General features: G+C 44.0%; 1 protein-coding gene across 5 annotated transcripts in view; it reads right to left on the bottom strand.

Moving 5' to 3' along the window:
* Nucleotides 1–4,732: 4,732 nt before the first annotated feature.
* Nucleotides 4,733–17,883, bottom strand: part of Arp8 (Actin-related protein 8) — a 99,477-nt gene continuing 86,326 nt past the window's right edge. For 4 of the 5 annotated variants that reach the window (XM_084593078.1, XM_084593080.1, XM_084593079.1 and 1 more), the window contains exons 11-13: nt 13,317–13,536; nt 9,350–9,507; nt 4,733–5,933 (exon numbers count right to left, since the gene is read on the bottom strand). In XM_084593078.1, coding sequence (XP_084449204.1) covers nt 5,790–5,933; nt 9,350–9,507; nt 13,317–13,536 — 522 coding nt within the window. In that variant the 3' untranslated portion in view covers nt 4,733–5,789. The remainder of the gene's footprint in view (nt 5,934–9,349; nt 9,508–13,316; nt 13,537–17,883) is intronic. The other variant, XM_084593077.1, reaches the window with a different exon arrangement.

Below are 17,883 nucleotides of genomic sequence, written 5' to 3'. Positions count from 1 at the left end.
TGTATTTAACATATAGAATGATCAAACAAATATTTACTGATTCTGAATCCTTTAAGGACGCTCTGTCCGCCCGCTTGTAGCGATAATTTGTGAACGCGCCCCCAAATGCAAAGGGGGAGCGCTATCGAGAGCAGGTTTGAACAAGATCACAAACAGATGAAATAAAACAAAACAAATCCATTTCTAGAATTTGAACCTAGGACGCCAATAAGAAATCACACATAAAGCAAAACACATACAAAACGCGCACAACACTACAGGTTAAATGTTGTTGTTGTGGCTGTAGGAAGAAGGAAAAGAAAATGCACGGGCCTGCTACTGGCTCTGTTGCTGAGCCACCTCCGCTGCCTCGTGCAGATAGAAGAGAATATAGAGAAGAAAGAAAAGCAAGAGGGAAAGAAGGACGCGCGCCGCAACAACAGCCGTGGTCCACCACCAGCGGTGGCGTGTGCAATGACGGCCTACAACAGATAAAAATTCGGTGCCAGGCCAGCCCCCGCCGCAAGCAGCGGTGACCCACCTGCACCAGCCCCATCAGGGCAAAAAATGAAAGCGTTTGCCGATAAGGAATGTTTTGTCAGCCGAGCTGGTGAGGGTATCTCGGACGCGGGTGCCCGACGGGGTGAGTCGCTGGATACGTACCAGGCTATTACCTCAGGGCGAGCCTGCCTCCTCCGGGATAGTGCTCTCCCCTGATGGGGTTGGTACAGGTGGGTCACCGCCGCTTGCGGCGGTGGCTAGCCTGGCGCCGAATTTTTATCTGTTCTAGGCCGTCATTGCACACGCCACCGCTGATGGTGGACGACGGCTGTTGTTGTGGCGCGCGTCTTTCTTTCCCTCTTCCTTTTCTTTCTTCTCTATATTCTCTTCTATCTGCACGAGGCAGCGGAGGTGGCTCAGCTACAGAGCCAGTAGCAGGCCCAAGTATTTTCTTTTCATTCTTCCTACAGCCACAACAACAACTGCCTCCTCCGCACGCTTCGCTCAGCCAACAGGCTACCACGTGGCGGCGGCTGCAAACGCGGTCGCAGCCAAATTCCTGGACGTATGCCAAAATCTTTCCGACGTAGTAAATCCGCACTGTCAACTGTGCGGCGAGCCTGCCACCTTAGACCATATAATCTGGGACTGCGCGGAGGATCCGCCTCCTGCAGATCTAGTATCACCTCCCTCGCTGCAACACTGGGAAGCTGTTCTCGCCAGCCGGGACCCAGACGTCCAGTCACGGGCCGCGGCAAGAGCGCAAGAGATCGCTGACAGACTTGGACTGCCGGCCACCTAGAGTAGCTGAATGCATCCAAGGCGAAAAACATCTAAATCATTGCTGACAAATAAAGTTTTACCTCTCTCACGAAAAAGCATGAGGCTGTCTTGTAGCCAAGACAGGCGCTATATTTACTAGTCGTTCTATATTTACTTATTTCTTTGAATGCTGTTCAAAAACAATAAACATCTAACTAATGACCATTGCATTCCTGTTTGCTATTTTTTAGCCTATCTGAGTGACCTTTTGCTTTTTTTTTTATGAAAAGACAGATTATGTTCGTATAAACGACCAAAAATTAAATTAGTGGTGCATTCTTATGTAAAAACTTTCGTTTCTTTTATGTAGCTATTTGTATGCAGTTTCTTGCTTTCTGCATTTTCTTTTTAAGTGATGTGCCATGCCTTGCTGTGAAGTGTATAGGGGGGCTGGCGGCCCTGTCAAGCTGTCCTGTGTGGCAGCTTTTACTGCCGGTCTCCCTTGTCATGTCATATGGCGGATATCTGTGTACTGTGCTATTGCTCGCTGATGATCCTCAGGTGGTCGAAATTATTGCATAGCCTCCACTACAGCACATATCCCAGTTTTACTCCCACCTTCCTTATCATACCTTACAGCACAATTCAGGTGCCCACCCAGAAATCTGAGATACTGCTCCTTTCCTTCATGTGGTACACGCTGTTGCCATGCGATGGGTTCATGCCACTGCCACAGTGACTGCCATTTACGATACATTCCTCCATCCATTCGCATACTTGCGTACGAAACTTTCATTCGCCCGAAGCTCGAATACGCATCTGCAATTTGGTCCCCTCATCAAATGTACTTAATTAACGAAATTGAATCCATCCAGAATCGCGCTGCCCGTTTTATATCTTCAAATTATGACTTTCGTTTCAGCATCAGCAGTATTAAGACATCTCTCGGTATCAGCCCTTTAGCCCTAAGACGCAACATTTCTCGCCTATGCCTGTTTTATAACCTGTACCACAACTTCCACCATCTCCGTGATTCTCTGTTAGTTCCACCATTGCGCACATCATCTCGTCTTTCCAACTTCATGAGCATCCAGCGCTTACATGGATCTACTAACGCCTTTAATAAGTCTTTTCTACCAGCCGCAATTCAAGAATGGAACCAGCTTCCCGAACACATTGTAACCGAACGTGACCCTACTAGATTTAAAGAACGCTTGACATGTCATTTCGCTTCATAACCGATTGTTTCCTCTCCCTTTTTATTTGCAGTGCCTCCTTCATTTGAATTGTTGTATTTGAGCATTTTGACTTTTTGTACCTATGTTTAGACCATGAACGGTTGTTATCTTTATGTGTTACCTACCCCCCCCCCCCCTTATGTAATACCCCACCCGGGGCCTTTAAGGGTATAATAAATGATGATGATGATGATGATGACACTGAATCACTTGACCTTAAAGAATCGAAGCAGTAGAGCTGGAAGCTCTAAAATCAATATAAGGGTGTGCTTCAAGAAACCAACGGAATGCATAATGAAATCACTAGGCGTCAAGATATTTGCAGTGGGATGGCCTCAGAAAAGAGGTGAGGGAAAAGCACAAAATTTGAGGCAGACATTACGCCTCAATGGCTTTTCTGGGTCCCTGCAATTCTGGTCAGGTCTGCCTCTTGAATCCCTTTGACACGGTCAAAGGGAAAAAAATTTAATTGCGGGAATGCACTGTGCATACCCCTGCTTCGTCCCTGCACTTCGTTTTGTAAAAAACCGCGGGATGGCACCGCAGCACGGACGAAACTTATTTAAAAACACACCAAGCTGCTAGCAGAGAATAAGGGGATAAAAAATTTGCCGATGACTACGTTACTTCCTAATGCGCAAGTTTAGCGCAGCTTATCAGCTGTTTCAACTTTTCAACAGACTGAGGCAAATAATTCCAGCAAGACATGTATGTACAATTACAGATAACATTATTTTTCACACATATTCCATACCAACTAGTTCATCTTCTGCGAGAAGATACCGGGCCTTTCTTTTCTTGTAAACAACTGGACTAGCTCTAATTAAGTTTCCATGGAGGCGAAGAGGTGTCCGCATGTTCTGGGATGTCAGTCAGTGGGTGAAGATCCCCAGGTCCTGGAAATTACTGCTGAGCACTCCACTACAGCACCCCTTTCACTCTTTCCACTATCACTCCCATCTTCCTTCCTTTGGCATGGTTAAGGTCCACAGGACAGGTGCCTTTCCTTTTCTGTGAGCCAATTATTATTGCCATTGGTTCTAATTACCCAAGTACGCCACATCAACCATTTTGTCACTTGCACAATTTTCCTTGACACTCTATCGTACGGTACCATTCTTTTTCCGTCCGATATACCAACTAGTTCCTCTCTTACAGCACTGACAAAGTCATGGATAACTTTCCTTGACGCTCTAGCCTATGGTATCATTCTTTTTTGGTTGCGGACTGGTTACGAGGGCAATGGCAACACCGCTACATGCAGGAACGGGTGCTTAAGAGCTGCTCTCTAAAATCTCGAGAGCACTGTTGAACCTTGTGGGGACTCGCAATCCCCTTCCTCCATTATAACGCCCGTGCGTAATTAACACGCCTGATTACGCGCGCTGGCAGAGAGGTTGGCGGAGGAGAGGGCATGCTGCCCACCCCCCGCCGCCTCCCGGGCCTGCGGCGACGCTGCCGCGGGCTTCCCTCTTTCCTGCCGGCGTAACCGGGAGACCTCCTCTCCCGTTCCGTGTCGAGGAGCGCGACTGTAGCAACTCGCTCGGGGTTCTTCAGCGGATGGGTGCGCACGCGCGCGGTTCATGACTTCCGCCGAGGAGGCCACCGCCGTCACCGAGAAGCGCCCATTGACCGTAATAATAATAATTGGTTCAGAGGAAGGCAAAGGCGCAGTATCTGTCACACTTGCTCTGTGGACACCTGTAGGCACTAACGGGATGTGAGCGCGAAGCCGTGTCAGGTGAGAAGACTCTTCCTCTCACCTTCTTGGCGCGCTTCCCATTAGGTGGTTTTTATTTCACCCCCGTACGCGGCGTTCGCTCGCTACACGGCGGTTGCATTTGAGTGCTGTTGATTTGCCGTGTATAATTACTCGGACAGATTAAAGCTCGTTCGAGTGTGCAACTCGTGTCTGTCCCCTCTGGCCCGAACCCCTCGCAGTGGCGATTTCTCGCACCGCGGGTTGGGGGTCACAGCTTTGTCTGCTAGAGCTGGCACGTTGGGGCTATAAGGCGACTGTAGCGTCTAGACCCCCCGTGGCGCATTCTTTCGAGAATTACCCCCCCTAACCTACACTGCAGAAATGCGAAAGCCTAAGCTTTGCTGGTGCGCACAGTGCACCACGCTTGCTCTCATTATCATTGTCAACTAAATTCATTATCATTATCATTGTTAATGTCGTCATTGTCATTATCACTAATTGCAGCATCATTGTCATTGTAACTATCATCTTCATGGAAGACAAAGAGAATTATGATATGTGTTCCACGATCCCTGGCATGGCGCAGTTGCTTAAAGCACTCAGCTGGGTATCCAAGGGATGGTGGTTCGATTCCCAGGTGAAAACAGGATTTATTTATTTTATTTATTTATGCAGCTGGTTACGAGGTCCACACTGCCTTCCACACCCAAGTTAGGCTCAAATGACTTGTGGCAAATCTACACTGTCTGCATAAACACGCAGTTTCAGATTCTCGCTGCGTGCACAGAGCGAGAATATGGTTGTGTTGCAGGACATGCACAGTGGTGGGAGGTGCACTGGGAGCACAGCCTTCTCATTTGCAGGTGTGCAGTTCAGTGGCTGCAAACTGTACAACAAAGAGTCTTTTTTTTGTGTTAGCTGGAAGCTCTGGAGCTGAGGTGCTATGGCATATTGTGCATCAGCCTCACTTTGCGGGGCATTACTGCATTACTTTGCAAATCCAAGGGGCCGTCACTTCATTGGTTTGTGGCAAAAATGTCATCGGGCATTCTGCAAGTTTTCAAATTAGCCGGGTTAGTACAGGCCACTACTTGAAAGTATTTGGCCAGATTTACGTTAGAAACTAAGGGACTGTAGGAATTTATTGCCAGGATTTCAAGTTAACTGAGTTCCAATTGTCAAAATTTCTACAGTATTCGAAAACATGATAATCTACACGTTTACACAAAGCTTTTATCACGAGAATTTAATTTGGCCACCATATCAAACAGACAATCAAAATCACAGCTGCATTGAACTCTGTGATCATACCCTAATGAAAAATTGAGAGCCCAACAGATCATATGGGATGAAAAGAGTGATAACTCATACAATAATGCACTGACACTGAGGCCAAAACAGAGACTTGGATGTCCCAGGACTGCTTGATAAGCCCTGCACAGTTGTCCTTTGTTCAGTTTTGCAGTCACACAGCCTGCCAATATGGTGCAACAGCTAACATTGCTGACAGTGTCCTGAACACTTGGCAGAGAAGCGAGATCTTGAGTCTGTTTTCCGTTCGAAGATTAGCTTCTCAGCAGTGTTGTTCACATGTAACAAAGCTGATGCTACCAGTTAAAGGGTGCCCTTTCTCGAAGCAGACGGACACCATATCGCTGCCACTCAGCCTGGCGAATCCAGAGCTCCTGAGCAGAGTCCAGGCAACTCATGATAGATGCTCCTTTCCATGTAGTAATCCGAGGATCCATGTCCTAGAAAGAAAAAGCACTGCTATAGAGCTATAATTATCTGTGTCGGTGTCACAGCCACAGGCACTTGTCTTCTCTCCTCAGCTACTGTTGAGTTACTGCCAACTGCTGCTTTAATACTGCCTCACTAAATATCATTTCATTAAACTATTTATGCTGCAGCCTGTGCAATGCCATATCATGAACCTTTTCCTATTATGCAGTTGCATTTCACAGGAAATACAACGCTTTAGAACAATTTTCTGGCACCGGGATAAATCACACGAAACAACCGGCCCCTCAGATGTCTCATGCTAGCAATACAGTAACTGCTCATTTTTAGCAATTGGCTAAGTAGAATCTCAAAGATAAAAAACTGACAGGTTTGCAAAAAATGTTTTCACCAGCCAAAATTCGCATTGTCAAAAGCCAAAAAAATACGCCTAAATGCATCAGTAATTTGTTCGCAGCTAATGGTGGGATTCGTTGATCACCGGGCACACCCATCCAGTGCCTGCGAGTGCAGCTGTAGCTCCTGCTTCATATCACCTGCACCAGTGCAGAACAGCATTGCAGAACAGTGCACACTGTGCACAAGTGTACTGTAGAGTGGTGTATTCTGACACGGGATTTTAACAACCTGTACAACATCAAAACTTGTATCAGCTTTGAATGTACAATAACGATTCTACAATAAATGACTGAGGAAGACGTCTGGTAACCAATGATTCATGTTGAGAATTAGCAATTCCTGAGAGGCTTCCATAAATATCATGTTGAAAACACAACTCATAATTTCGACCGAAAATGTCAGACCCAGGTAGCTAAAAGAGGAGAGAGCTAGAGACAAACTGATTACATGCTTCATATTATATTCTTCATGTTAAAAGCATTAACAAACAAATTTTTCTTTCAAGTTGTGAGGCCTAAAGTGATGGAAACCATTTGACTGCTGCAGCCTGAGAATAATCACAAAAAGGCAATGCTCTTATGGGATGCAAAAAGCCACTCAGAGGAACTCTGTGCAGGCATTAAAAAGTACAAGGGAGAAAATAACTGGCACATGCATGAATAGAAGTGAGCAGCTTTATGAATGAGCCTCGCCTCAACCAAATGTCAGGTTTTGGTAAACTATAGCAGAGTACAACTAGCTAGTGCCTTATATCTCATATATTAGCTGAATTTGTCACTTAAGAGACAATAATTAGTCAAGTGCTGTTTTTAAAAGCAAGCACTACTATGCAACCAAGCCCTTTGCAAATTGAAGCAAGGTTTCCGGTCTAATATTTAGGGGAATATCCCAGAGTGGAGTAGATTTGTAATAAGGGAGTAATTACTCATGACATCCACCCAAGCACAGCCATACAGCTACAAAGGAAAGCTATACAGCTTTCTCAGAAACTTCGTAGTTAAAGAAAAATTCGTCCTGGTCCGGGGATCGAACTCGGAACCACCGCCTTTCCGGGGCAGTCGCCCTGCCAACTAAGCTAACCAGAACAGTCAGCGAACAGATGGTGCGGCGAGAGCGAATTAATTGATCTATAACTCGAAGTGGGAATGGTGTTGGGCGAATATTTAGGGGAATCCCCCAGAGCGGAGTAGATTTGTAATAAAAGAGTAATTACTCATTAACAACAAACGAAAGCTGTATAGCTTTCCTTTGTAGCCGTATTGCTGCTCTTGGGTGGATGTCGATGAGTAATTACTCCCTTATTACACACAAGGTTATCACGATGCTGCCCTACTGAAACAGAAGCACTGAAAGCGACAGTGATGAAGGCTACACTTGAAGCCTTTAACATATTCTTCCCGGCCAAAGACAATGCTTGTTCAATATTTACAGTGCCCATCTGTATTGCCCGTAAAAAGCCAGCTTCTGTACACAGGAGCACACAGCCATAATAAGCTTTTCGGAACTAAAAGAAGTTACAATTGCACAGAATTCGATAACTAGCATTTAACTTGAGCTCTGGGTTGTTCTAACTAATAGTAATTAGCATGTACCAAGTAAACTATAATAATGAAAGTGAATCGCAATTTCTCACAGACATTTTCCTAGTTCTAGGAAACGAATCAATGAAGAATGCAGCATTATAGATGTGAATAACATGAAAATTACTACCAAGCACAATAGCTATCAGAGCAGACTGCGATCGCATTTGTCACTTACTTAATTTAGCATTCTTATTAAACCATCCACTTCTGGCATCCTTGCAGAACTAAATCAAATTGCATCAGCTCTAAGGAGACACCTAATAAGAAATCCTATACAATAGCAGAGTATGAAATATGCTTTCATGCTGTGTGCTAATAAGTGCACTCTGTAGCAGCTGTAGGTTTCTGGAGTTTGAGTGCTACAGTTAAATACTAAAGGTAAAAACAGACTAGGATGGTGTGACATTAACAATTTATTCTTGCACCTCAAGCACCATGTGGCTTCACAACTAGATGAGTCAACCAAGAATAATATTGTGCATTTGCATGTTACTAGCATGAAAACCACACACCTGCACGTTACCAGAAAAATGCAACATAATAACTTGTCTCAGCCTCGCCTGAAAACAGGAAAACAATCAAACACAAAATTGAAATGTCTCGAGGTATACACATGGTATGTACGAGATATCGATAGTTCAGTATATATATTGGATAGCAATTAAAAGTTTAACAGCGACCTAGAAATCAAACATATAGCGCACCAACACTAGGGATGCACTTTCTGCAGCAACACGCTACTAGCAGTGCGCTGCTCGCTAGGTGCCGCTAGGCCTAGCCTGCATCGCGGCAAAACTGCCGAGGACAAAGATTTGTAACTGGCCCCTATCCGAATTGAGAAGCCTTATTGCATTATCAGTGTACTATAATCACAACCAAATTTCATTAATATTAGGCCACGGTGAGTCTCGCAGCACCTTTGGCAACAAGGCGAACGATGCAAGCCCGGTGAGAGCTGCCTGTAGCGTTGAGTTAACGGGTTAGCTTCACCGCATGACAAAGGTGCAGAAAAAGTTAGCTTTTCTGCATGGCAGTAGTGTCGTATGGAAAATGGCTCCATCAGACCAAGGGCTGCCTCCAATTATGTGTCATGTTCCTTATGCCATGCTGTTCTCAGTCTTCACGGGGCTTGAGTGGCCAGTAAGTGGCCAAGGCTGGGCCGACATTGCTCCATGTAAGAAACGCGATCACAGGAGCTTTATCAGGAGAACCGCCAGTTGCAAAACCAGGGTAGTTCAGTATATCACACAACTTGTTTACAGGAGTTCGATAAGCACATTGAGCAGTGCTATACTTTTGCATGGATTTTCAAGAATATTCTTTCATTGTTCAATGCATGCGGGATTGAACGTAAATGTTATCAAATATACCATAGGTCATGCTTCCAAGGGTTCAACCTAATGGCCACAGCGTAAACACCACAGAAAATTAAGAAGTGGCCCTACCCTTGGCCTGGTAATGATTTCCATCTGCTCTGTCCGGTACATGATGGGGATCTGGACTGAGAGACGATTCTGCAGCCAAGTGTCGATGCCAGGAAACATGCAGCCCCCTCCCACTACAAGCACACAGCTGAACATTTTACGCTTCAAGTCCTCACCATCTGCAAAAGAAAAAAAAAAGCGAATTGTGAATGCATTAGTCACTGCTTTTATACAAGATCCACTCTGTGTACAGAACACCACTTTGCTGGGCGACATGGCTAAAATTCACAAAGAACACTGAAAACTGTTGAGGTTAATGTCTGAAAGCAATGACTGTTGCAGTAGAGCGCTCAGGATTAACTAGACCACTTGGGGTTCTTTATCATGCACCGATGTCACACTGCACGTAGTGCTTCTGCATTTTGCCTCTAATAAAATATGGCCACTACTGCCAATAACAAACACACTACCTCAGGATCAGCAGCAGAAAGCCAAAGCCACTGGGCTCATAAAGACCGTAATTTGCGCAAAAATCTTGCCCCGGCTACTTCTGCTGGTCTACTTTCGGTTAAATATTCTGTCATGAATGAACAGGAGAGGGAACGAACAAGTCAGCACTATCCAAAAGCCATTAAGAACATGGCAAATTTTTATGCTACAGTGCATTAAAAAATACCTTGTATCTATTAAAGTTAACACATTCATAACCAATTCACTGTGCAGAGAAGAAAGGTCCCTGTTTACATGCCTCTAGCCATACTAACAAACACTGATTCAATAAACTGAGTAGTCAATCCTTTCATATGTGAACTACAAAAACGTGTAGAACTATGGTACTTTATGGGACAGTAGTGAAATTTATCACGATAGGATTTTGTAAAGTATTGCAGTTTATTCCAGCTGGCTGCATTTGCGGATGCTGAACTCTGGTGCAAGTGCCGGTTTTAACTAAACACATCGTTTTATTGCGATAGCAATACTACTGCACCAGGTTTCGGCCCGTCGCGTCGTCCCAAGAAGGGCCACGTTTGACCTTGAACAGCCGCAAAGAGGAACAAGAACGCTCGGTCACCGGCAGCTAATGTTTTCGCTCCACATTTGGTTCAGCAGCATTGAACCCTTCTCATTATGTGGGCTGGTAGCTTAGGCTCTCGCGTCATACACTTAAAGGATGAGCTTGAATGTCCCCAATAATGCAGCACCTTACACTGACAAGACGTGATAGGGGAATAATGTAGCAGGCAAAAGAAGCTTCCACCGTTGCTTTCGTAATTTAATTAGGGTTAACCAGAGCTAAACCAAAACTAATTTTTTTGTGCTAGCATTTAAACTGATGATGTAATCGATGATTAAAACTCGATCTCCTCACAGCACTGAAGGCCTGCAGAGAAGCTAGGTGATGACATCATTAGTGTTGTTTTTACTGCTTCAAACCAAGCGTTTCTACGCGGGAAATATACTGGTACCGTCAATGATGTCATCATGCACCCCATCCGTCGGTGAGCGGTGCAGAGAAGCCTGATAACACACACGGCTTAATCATTAATTGCACCACTGATTCAAATGCCAGTGCCAAGATATTTGGCATGCTTAAACTGCAAACTATACACATTCGAGCCCTCGAAACTTATCGAAATCTAAAATCGGTGCAATTTCCCTTTAAAGGTGCACGAAAGAGCGCTCTGCAAAATTTTGTTTTCACTTTTATTTTGTATTCAGGGTTTTTGCAAACAGCAGAGTCATAAAATAAGCCTGTGGCAATAAAAATATGCTTTCACACGAGACTCGACCTCATCAGTCTATCCTCTAACCTGTGAAGGCACCCAAAGTAATCATTATTGTATTTTTCGATACAATGCAAATAATATTTTGGTAAAACTGCTCCATCTTGTGGTTCAGAAAGCATATCCCCAAAACAACAAGCCCAATGCTATAAAACTATGTGCACAAGATCGCACCACATGTTACTCCGCCGAAGGCATAGCGGCAAGCTGCCAAAGCTACCATGCGGACTGCCTGAAACAAACTCCGAGCATTGGGTAACTCCTCTTACCCTCTGCCGTGAAGTAAAAAAAAATAAAGGAAAGCCGGAATTTTTCTATTTTATCTCAACAGCAAATCAACTCCACAAAGCAATAGCTTAAAGTTTATAAGAATGCTCAGAGCCTTCGTGCATGCAGATCAAGTTCCCACAATCAAAAGATGCCATCAAAGCACCTTTAAGCTTCCCTTTAAGCGCAAAATGCGATACAACTAAGGGGTCCCTCCAGATCCAAACGCTGTCCAAGATGTCTGGGTTCTGAATGGTCATAGCGGATTATGGCTGGTTGAGCAGAATCTCGTGCCCCAGGTTAGCAAGTGCCAATTGTGATACGGTGGTCCCCTGGGTTCTGCTATAGCTGCCCTCTGGTTATGTCAATGGCAGTACCACTTAAGCCAGGATGGGCGCCCAAGAGCTGCGCTCTTAAAGCTGACTGCCATCGTCTGTGGAAGAAACAGCGATAAGGCCGCATGACCCCTAACAAGTTTCAAGCACCTCAGCAGTTGAACCACTGGCGCATTCATTGCAAGTGGCCAAGGCCAAAGCTACTGGCTGCCTTTCCAAAAGAAAAGGGGCAAGGATTTTGCAACTCATATTCCAGGCATGTACATAGTTACGAAAAGAGACATTGACGAAATGTTCAGCTAATGCCAGTCAGATTTGATTGACTTTCAGCATTAGAGTGTGGTCAGGCACTCAGCCGAATCTCCTAAGCATAGCCAAACGTAAAAGTCAAGGCCTTTTCAGTATATATTTCCTTTACACTCAAGGAGTGAATATGGCATTTTAGAAATCCAGGTGGTCTCAAGTGTTTCAAGGACCAATACAAACCGTGGTGAACCATCATGGCAACCAACTATTTGATCCACTATAGCCCTGTGAAACGACACAAGTATCAAGAGTCCCAAAAAGTTTTGTCGAATGCGTTTTCCAGCACTGTAGTTAAACAACCTACCAGAGGCCAACCACATGCTATGTATCTGCAGACAAATGGGCTCTCAGAGCACAAAACCTGGAATACTGCTCTTCCCGGCATCATCTTTGCCTACAACACGGCAGTGCAAGAGACCACACAGGCAACAAGTTTAGTTCACGGCAAAGAGGTAACAATCAGTTTTGATGCCATTTCGCCAAGCATTACCAATGAGACCACCTCAACCTTACTGCCAAGTTCAGCATGCAGAAGAAATCTAAAGACCTGCCTGACACTATGGATTAAGGATGAACCGCAGACTGGTGCCTGACACTACAATCTATGCCCACACCACACAGAATACAAGTCAGGTTACTGTGTGGGTGTGAATACCCATTCATTGCTGTGGACCATGTGGAAAGCTTTTGGATCATTACTGCGGTCCATACAAGGTGAGTTCTTGAACTGGATAACTTGAGCACGGAAGTCGTTCCGTGTCATCGCACATCAATGGTGCAGTGCATGCTTGGCAATTGCACATGTTGTGTGCCTAAACCACTATTACGCATACTAATCAGTACTTTGCTCGCATTCTCAGTGCTTATTTTTGCCTTCTTGTCTTTTGATTTTTAAAGTGACGGGCTGTTGCTTCTTTAGGAGAGGGGATAACGACGCGAAGTACTGCGAGATTTGTTTCGTGTTGAAGCCATTGTCACACAATATGACTTTGCTTCTAACGCAACTTGTGACAAGTTTTATCTGAAATGATTGCAGCAACACGCAACTGTTTCTACTTTATTCATGTGGTTTTCGTGCCTTATCTCGAATGTTCATCACATTTGAATTCAGAGCAGCATAGATCAGCAGTAATTCTATATACTTCTGACGCCATCGAATTCGTCAATTTCGTCTACATGCAAGCGAGGTCAATAAAATTTAGTTTGGAAACCTTACAATGCCTCCCTGCTTGGCAGACTGCTGTTACCGCCACGTGACAATATAAGAAATGTTAAGATATGTTTACACTAACTTACCACAGCGGTCAACGCACTGCACAATAGCCTGGTCAATGCCAAGTAACTGGTCGCATGGCAGTTCTCTTTCACCATCCCGAGGTGCAGCTGCGAGGGTCACAGCTTCAGGTGGAACCACTTCATCTTCATCCAAGGCACCTTGCCCCAGCTGACAGTCATCCAGTTGGGAGGCAGCGTCCGATGCCTGGGAGCCTTCTGCCACGTCCCGAGCTGCTCGCCTCTGAAACAAGCACGGAGCAGCAGACAAAAGGGAAGCGTTTTTAGTGCTATTTTAGTTCCATTCAGAGAAGGTGTCACTAAGCATAGGTGCAAAAAGGGGATGTTGATGTAGCGCGAAATTGAGAGAAGGAAAGTAGAACCCACACAGTGGGTCTGTAACAGTAATGTGTAACACTCCGTGTGGTAATGAATATTTCTGGGTATCTCGTGTGTGGAAGAAGAATCAGACAAAAACATGGTTTGTTGCGACCTATGATGTTGAGTTAATGTTCCCACCTCATTATTTTAAGCATTAATACAACAAATTCACTGGACGGGAGTTACTAGGCAAACCCAACCAGCTAAACTTAAGCCCATATGGAGAAAAATGAAGACGAATGTTAGAGAAAAGATGAATCTTCTAATAGTGTGCCCAAACTCCAGGAAAAGTGACTTTTGTTGCCTTGAACAGAGAGCACATCCAACAGATGTTCAGGCAGTAATGATTAGGTGTGTGCTCTAGAACTGGCCTATAAGGGTCCCTGCCTCTGATAAATAAATTACTCTTTTGCATGTATGCTGGGACATCACAAATAGAGATGGAAGACTGCTTGCTCTACCCTGGGCTGATGCACCTATTCTGTAATTCAGCAGTGCACTGAATAGTGTGACAAAAGTGTGACACAGGCTTTATGAGGAAACCGTCACTGCAAAATAAATGATAACAAAATGAGCATTAATGTCTTTGTCATTTGTTTAAATAGGCGATAATATAATCATGCAGTATATAATGCTCTCATGCATATGCCGCATGAATCTGAATTTTTCTTAGCATCTAAACCTAAACCTCTCAAGCTACGTTTTAGCTCGTACGTACAAACGTGAAATCTCAAACCGTACAGGTTTTATTCAAACGCTGGCAAACCTAGAAAGCCGGACACAAACGCACGCAACCTGCAACTCCATGGAAAGTTGGAACTTACAGAACGACTGATGGATAACAGACACTAAAGAACAGATTGCCTCTATTAATAAATGCGCTATTTCAAACAAGCATCGCTCTATCGGAGCTCCCATTTAGAGGACTTTTTGAGTATTTTCTTAATATGCCGTAACATGGCGATGGCATGAAGAAAAAAGGAAAAAACAGCGAGGAGAAATCAATGAAAATTTGTTTCACATTGTATGCCTTATTATTATTGTGCCTTTATTTTCTTCTGTGCACAATGAGGTGTTAATGTATTCTGCGCGCAATTTTTCTTACGTATTCATGTTGTAGTTTTTATGTTACGTGGTCTTTTGTGCACTTGCCAAAGTGGGGGTCTGAGGCTCTGTCAAGCTGCCATAAGGCAGCTTTCACTTCAGGCCCCCGCCATCATGTACACGGTGATGGAAGATAAACTTATTATATATTATTATTATATTACAGGCAGGCATCATGCTGACTGGGCCTGCTGACAGCATATGTAATGAAAACAAAGAAGCAAGACAGGCTGCAGCATGCAGGCATTTATTCCAGTCTTTTCCGGAATGTGGAGGTGTACCTGGAAGACACATACATAAATGACTCCAAAGTCGACCTTCACGTCCTTGCTTGGCCAAAGTGGAGAAATTGCGAGCTACCACTAAGGTCTCAGTGGGCATCAGTTTTGGAGTTCACTTCGTTGTCTCATCACAAAGAGGTAATCACCTCTTTGTGTAGGCCGTATATGTGTGTGGGAAAAGCAATCTAAAAGGAGACCGAGGACCATTTCATCCAATCACTGTTCTCAGAAAAAAAAGCAATTCTGTGACTTTTTCAAACTATGGTGACGTTTGATAAATAGCAAAATATGCATTTTTCACTCAGAAAATGGGATTTGCTTGCCAGTCAGTCAATTCAAGCTTGTAATACTACTCTTACCAAAGTGATAGGTTGCCACCAGTTTGAAAAGAATGGTGATAGAGCACTGACTCTGTGGTTCACGACAAAAGAGAAAAGCTTCGCAAAATGGCCAATGCTGGCGACATCTGTATTTCGGTTGCTAAAAGCTCCATTCTCACTGACAGCAGTCTTCTCGATTAGAATGCGGTACCCTACCTATACAGGCTAACTTCTATTTGTCCTCAATGGAAACAAGACATGGATCTCTACGCTGGAAGCTGTGACAAACACGTACCCATAACAGGTGCTATGATGCAAATGATCCTAGAGCTCTAATAGGAGTGCCTTCTACCTGCGGCCTGACTTCCTTGTTGGCTTCATCAAATGGAATGGTCTCGCAAGTTTGTAACAGTGCCAGATAATTTTCTCGCTCTCATAAGCTGCTGCCTCCCTGCTGCCAAATTCTCACTCATTAGCATACATTCAATGGCACACAACTTCCCACATCACAGCTTCTCTGCTTCGCATGTGGAACCATGCTGAAACACACCTGAAGTCAAACAAATGCGAATCTGCAATCAAAACTGTCCGCAATATAACTAGAGTAGGATGCAGTGGCGTGTCCGCTTCGTGACACAGTCATCTCATTCAAGGTGGCCGTTGTACGATTATGTGATGCTGCTGACAGAATTACATTTTAAATAGGGGTGTGTGAATATTCAGAATTTCGAATTTGTAAAAGACCTTGTGAAGAAGGCCTTCCCAAAAGTTTGTGCAAAGCAAAGTAGTACCTGACAGAACCGGAAAAAAAGATATCGTCACTTCAGTTTAGTCTCAAATGCAGGCAACCATCATGCAGGTATTCATCAGATAAAATTAAAACGGTTTTCAACACTTTATTTCAGGTCCATTTAATCATTCGAGCTTTCGGTTAATTTGGACATTTTTTTCGGGTCCCTTGAACGCCAAATTAATGACAGTTTGCTATATTCGATAGCAGTGTAATACATTCAGCCAGTTTCGTGCAGGTCCTTCCTGTACAAAAATAAATGGTGTACAGAATCCTGTATAAGATTTATCCTGAGTTTTTCAGCAGGGTATACACTTCTCTGCAATTCAAGATTAATTTTATTTGCGAAGACCATGTGAATTACAAAATAAACACGATAAACAATATTTGCTATTTTTTAATCCATTCCTTTTTTTTTTTCACTGATCAGATATTCAGTATTTGATTCAATATTCAAAGCCATTTTTTCCGAGATTATTATTCGATTCATAAGAAAGCTTCAATATTCACACATCCCTCTTAAATATAAATATAATTAATATAAATACAAACATCATCATCAGCTGGACTGTACTTACTGCAAGGCAAAGGCCTCTCCTATATTCCTCCAATTAGCCCGGTCCTGTGCTAGCTTCATCCACTTGACCCCTGCGAACTTCTTAACCTCATCCACCCACCTAACTTTCTGCTGCCCCCTGCTACGCTTTCCTTCCCTTGGAATCCAGTTTGTTACCCTAAACGACCATCGGTTATCCTCTCTTAGCACTTACATGTCCTGCCCACGTCCATTTCTTCTTCTTGATTTCCATTAGAATGTAGTAACTTCTCTGAACCTCTCTGCACGCTTCCTATCTCTTAACGTTACCTCTATCATTTTTCGCTCCGTAGCCCTCTGCATTGTCCTTAACTTAAGTAGAACCATTTTCGTTAGCTTTTCGTTTATATTTATATTTACATATAATATTTATATTTATTTATATTTCATGGAGGCTAACAAAATATAAATATAATAAATATGAATACATATCAAATATATAATTTTTGCATAGCGCAATACACTGCCATGAACTTCTTCAGGCTGTCTGCGCAAATACAAGTGGCCTCGAACAGCACACACCTGCTACACTGTGTGCAGCTGGGTCCCCGCAGAAGCGGTTCACAGCAGTAGATCACGATACGATAAAATTTTCTAATATACCTATAACTCTACTCTTTCTTAACATTTAGGTGTCGATTTTCTATTTAAGTATAGCTAGAGGCACAGCGGTGCATCATTTTTTATGCTACGTAGTCGCAACGGCAGGAAACCCTGTCAAAGGCAGCAAATTGTATACCAGAAAATACAGTTCATATCTGTGCCATAGGCTCACCTTCCTGTGCAAAAAGACTTTCAGCTGCTGCAAATGCTGCTCCCAGGTGGCTCTGGCCAATCACATCACCGATCAAAAAACAGAGCATACAGGTCACGCATATAGCTTGTGAGGAGAGTGAGATCAGAAGTTTGCACTGAAGCGGTGGCCTTGTGATAGAGCATCCGCCTCATATTGGGGAGGTACTACCAGGTTCAATCCAAGATGTCGCCGGTTACCCACCAATTTTCAATGGGTACAAGATTTCCCTCAGCCTAGCACTCGGCTCTTCTGGAGTGAAGTACTTGGGAAAGGGATCATGGGCCAATAAAGTCATGCAAAAGGAAGTCTGCAGGCAGGGTAAGC

The sequence above is a fragment of the Amblyomma maculatum genome, chromosome 2, assembly GCF_055883805.1.
Source record: "Amblyomma maculatum isolate TAMU_Amacu chromosome 2, ASM5588380v1, whole genome shotgun sequence".
Classification (NCBI taxonomy): Eukaryota; Metazoa; Arthropoda; class Arachnida; order Ixodida; family Ixodidae; genus Amblyomma; species Amblyomma maculatum.
The sequence above is the reverse complement of the archived record's forward strand: the minus strand, read 5'-3'. Positions and strand labels throughout refer to the sequence as shown.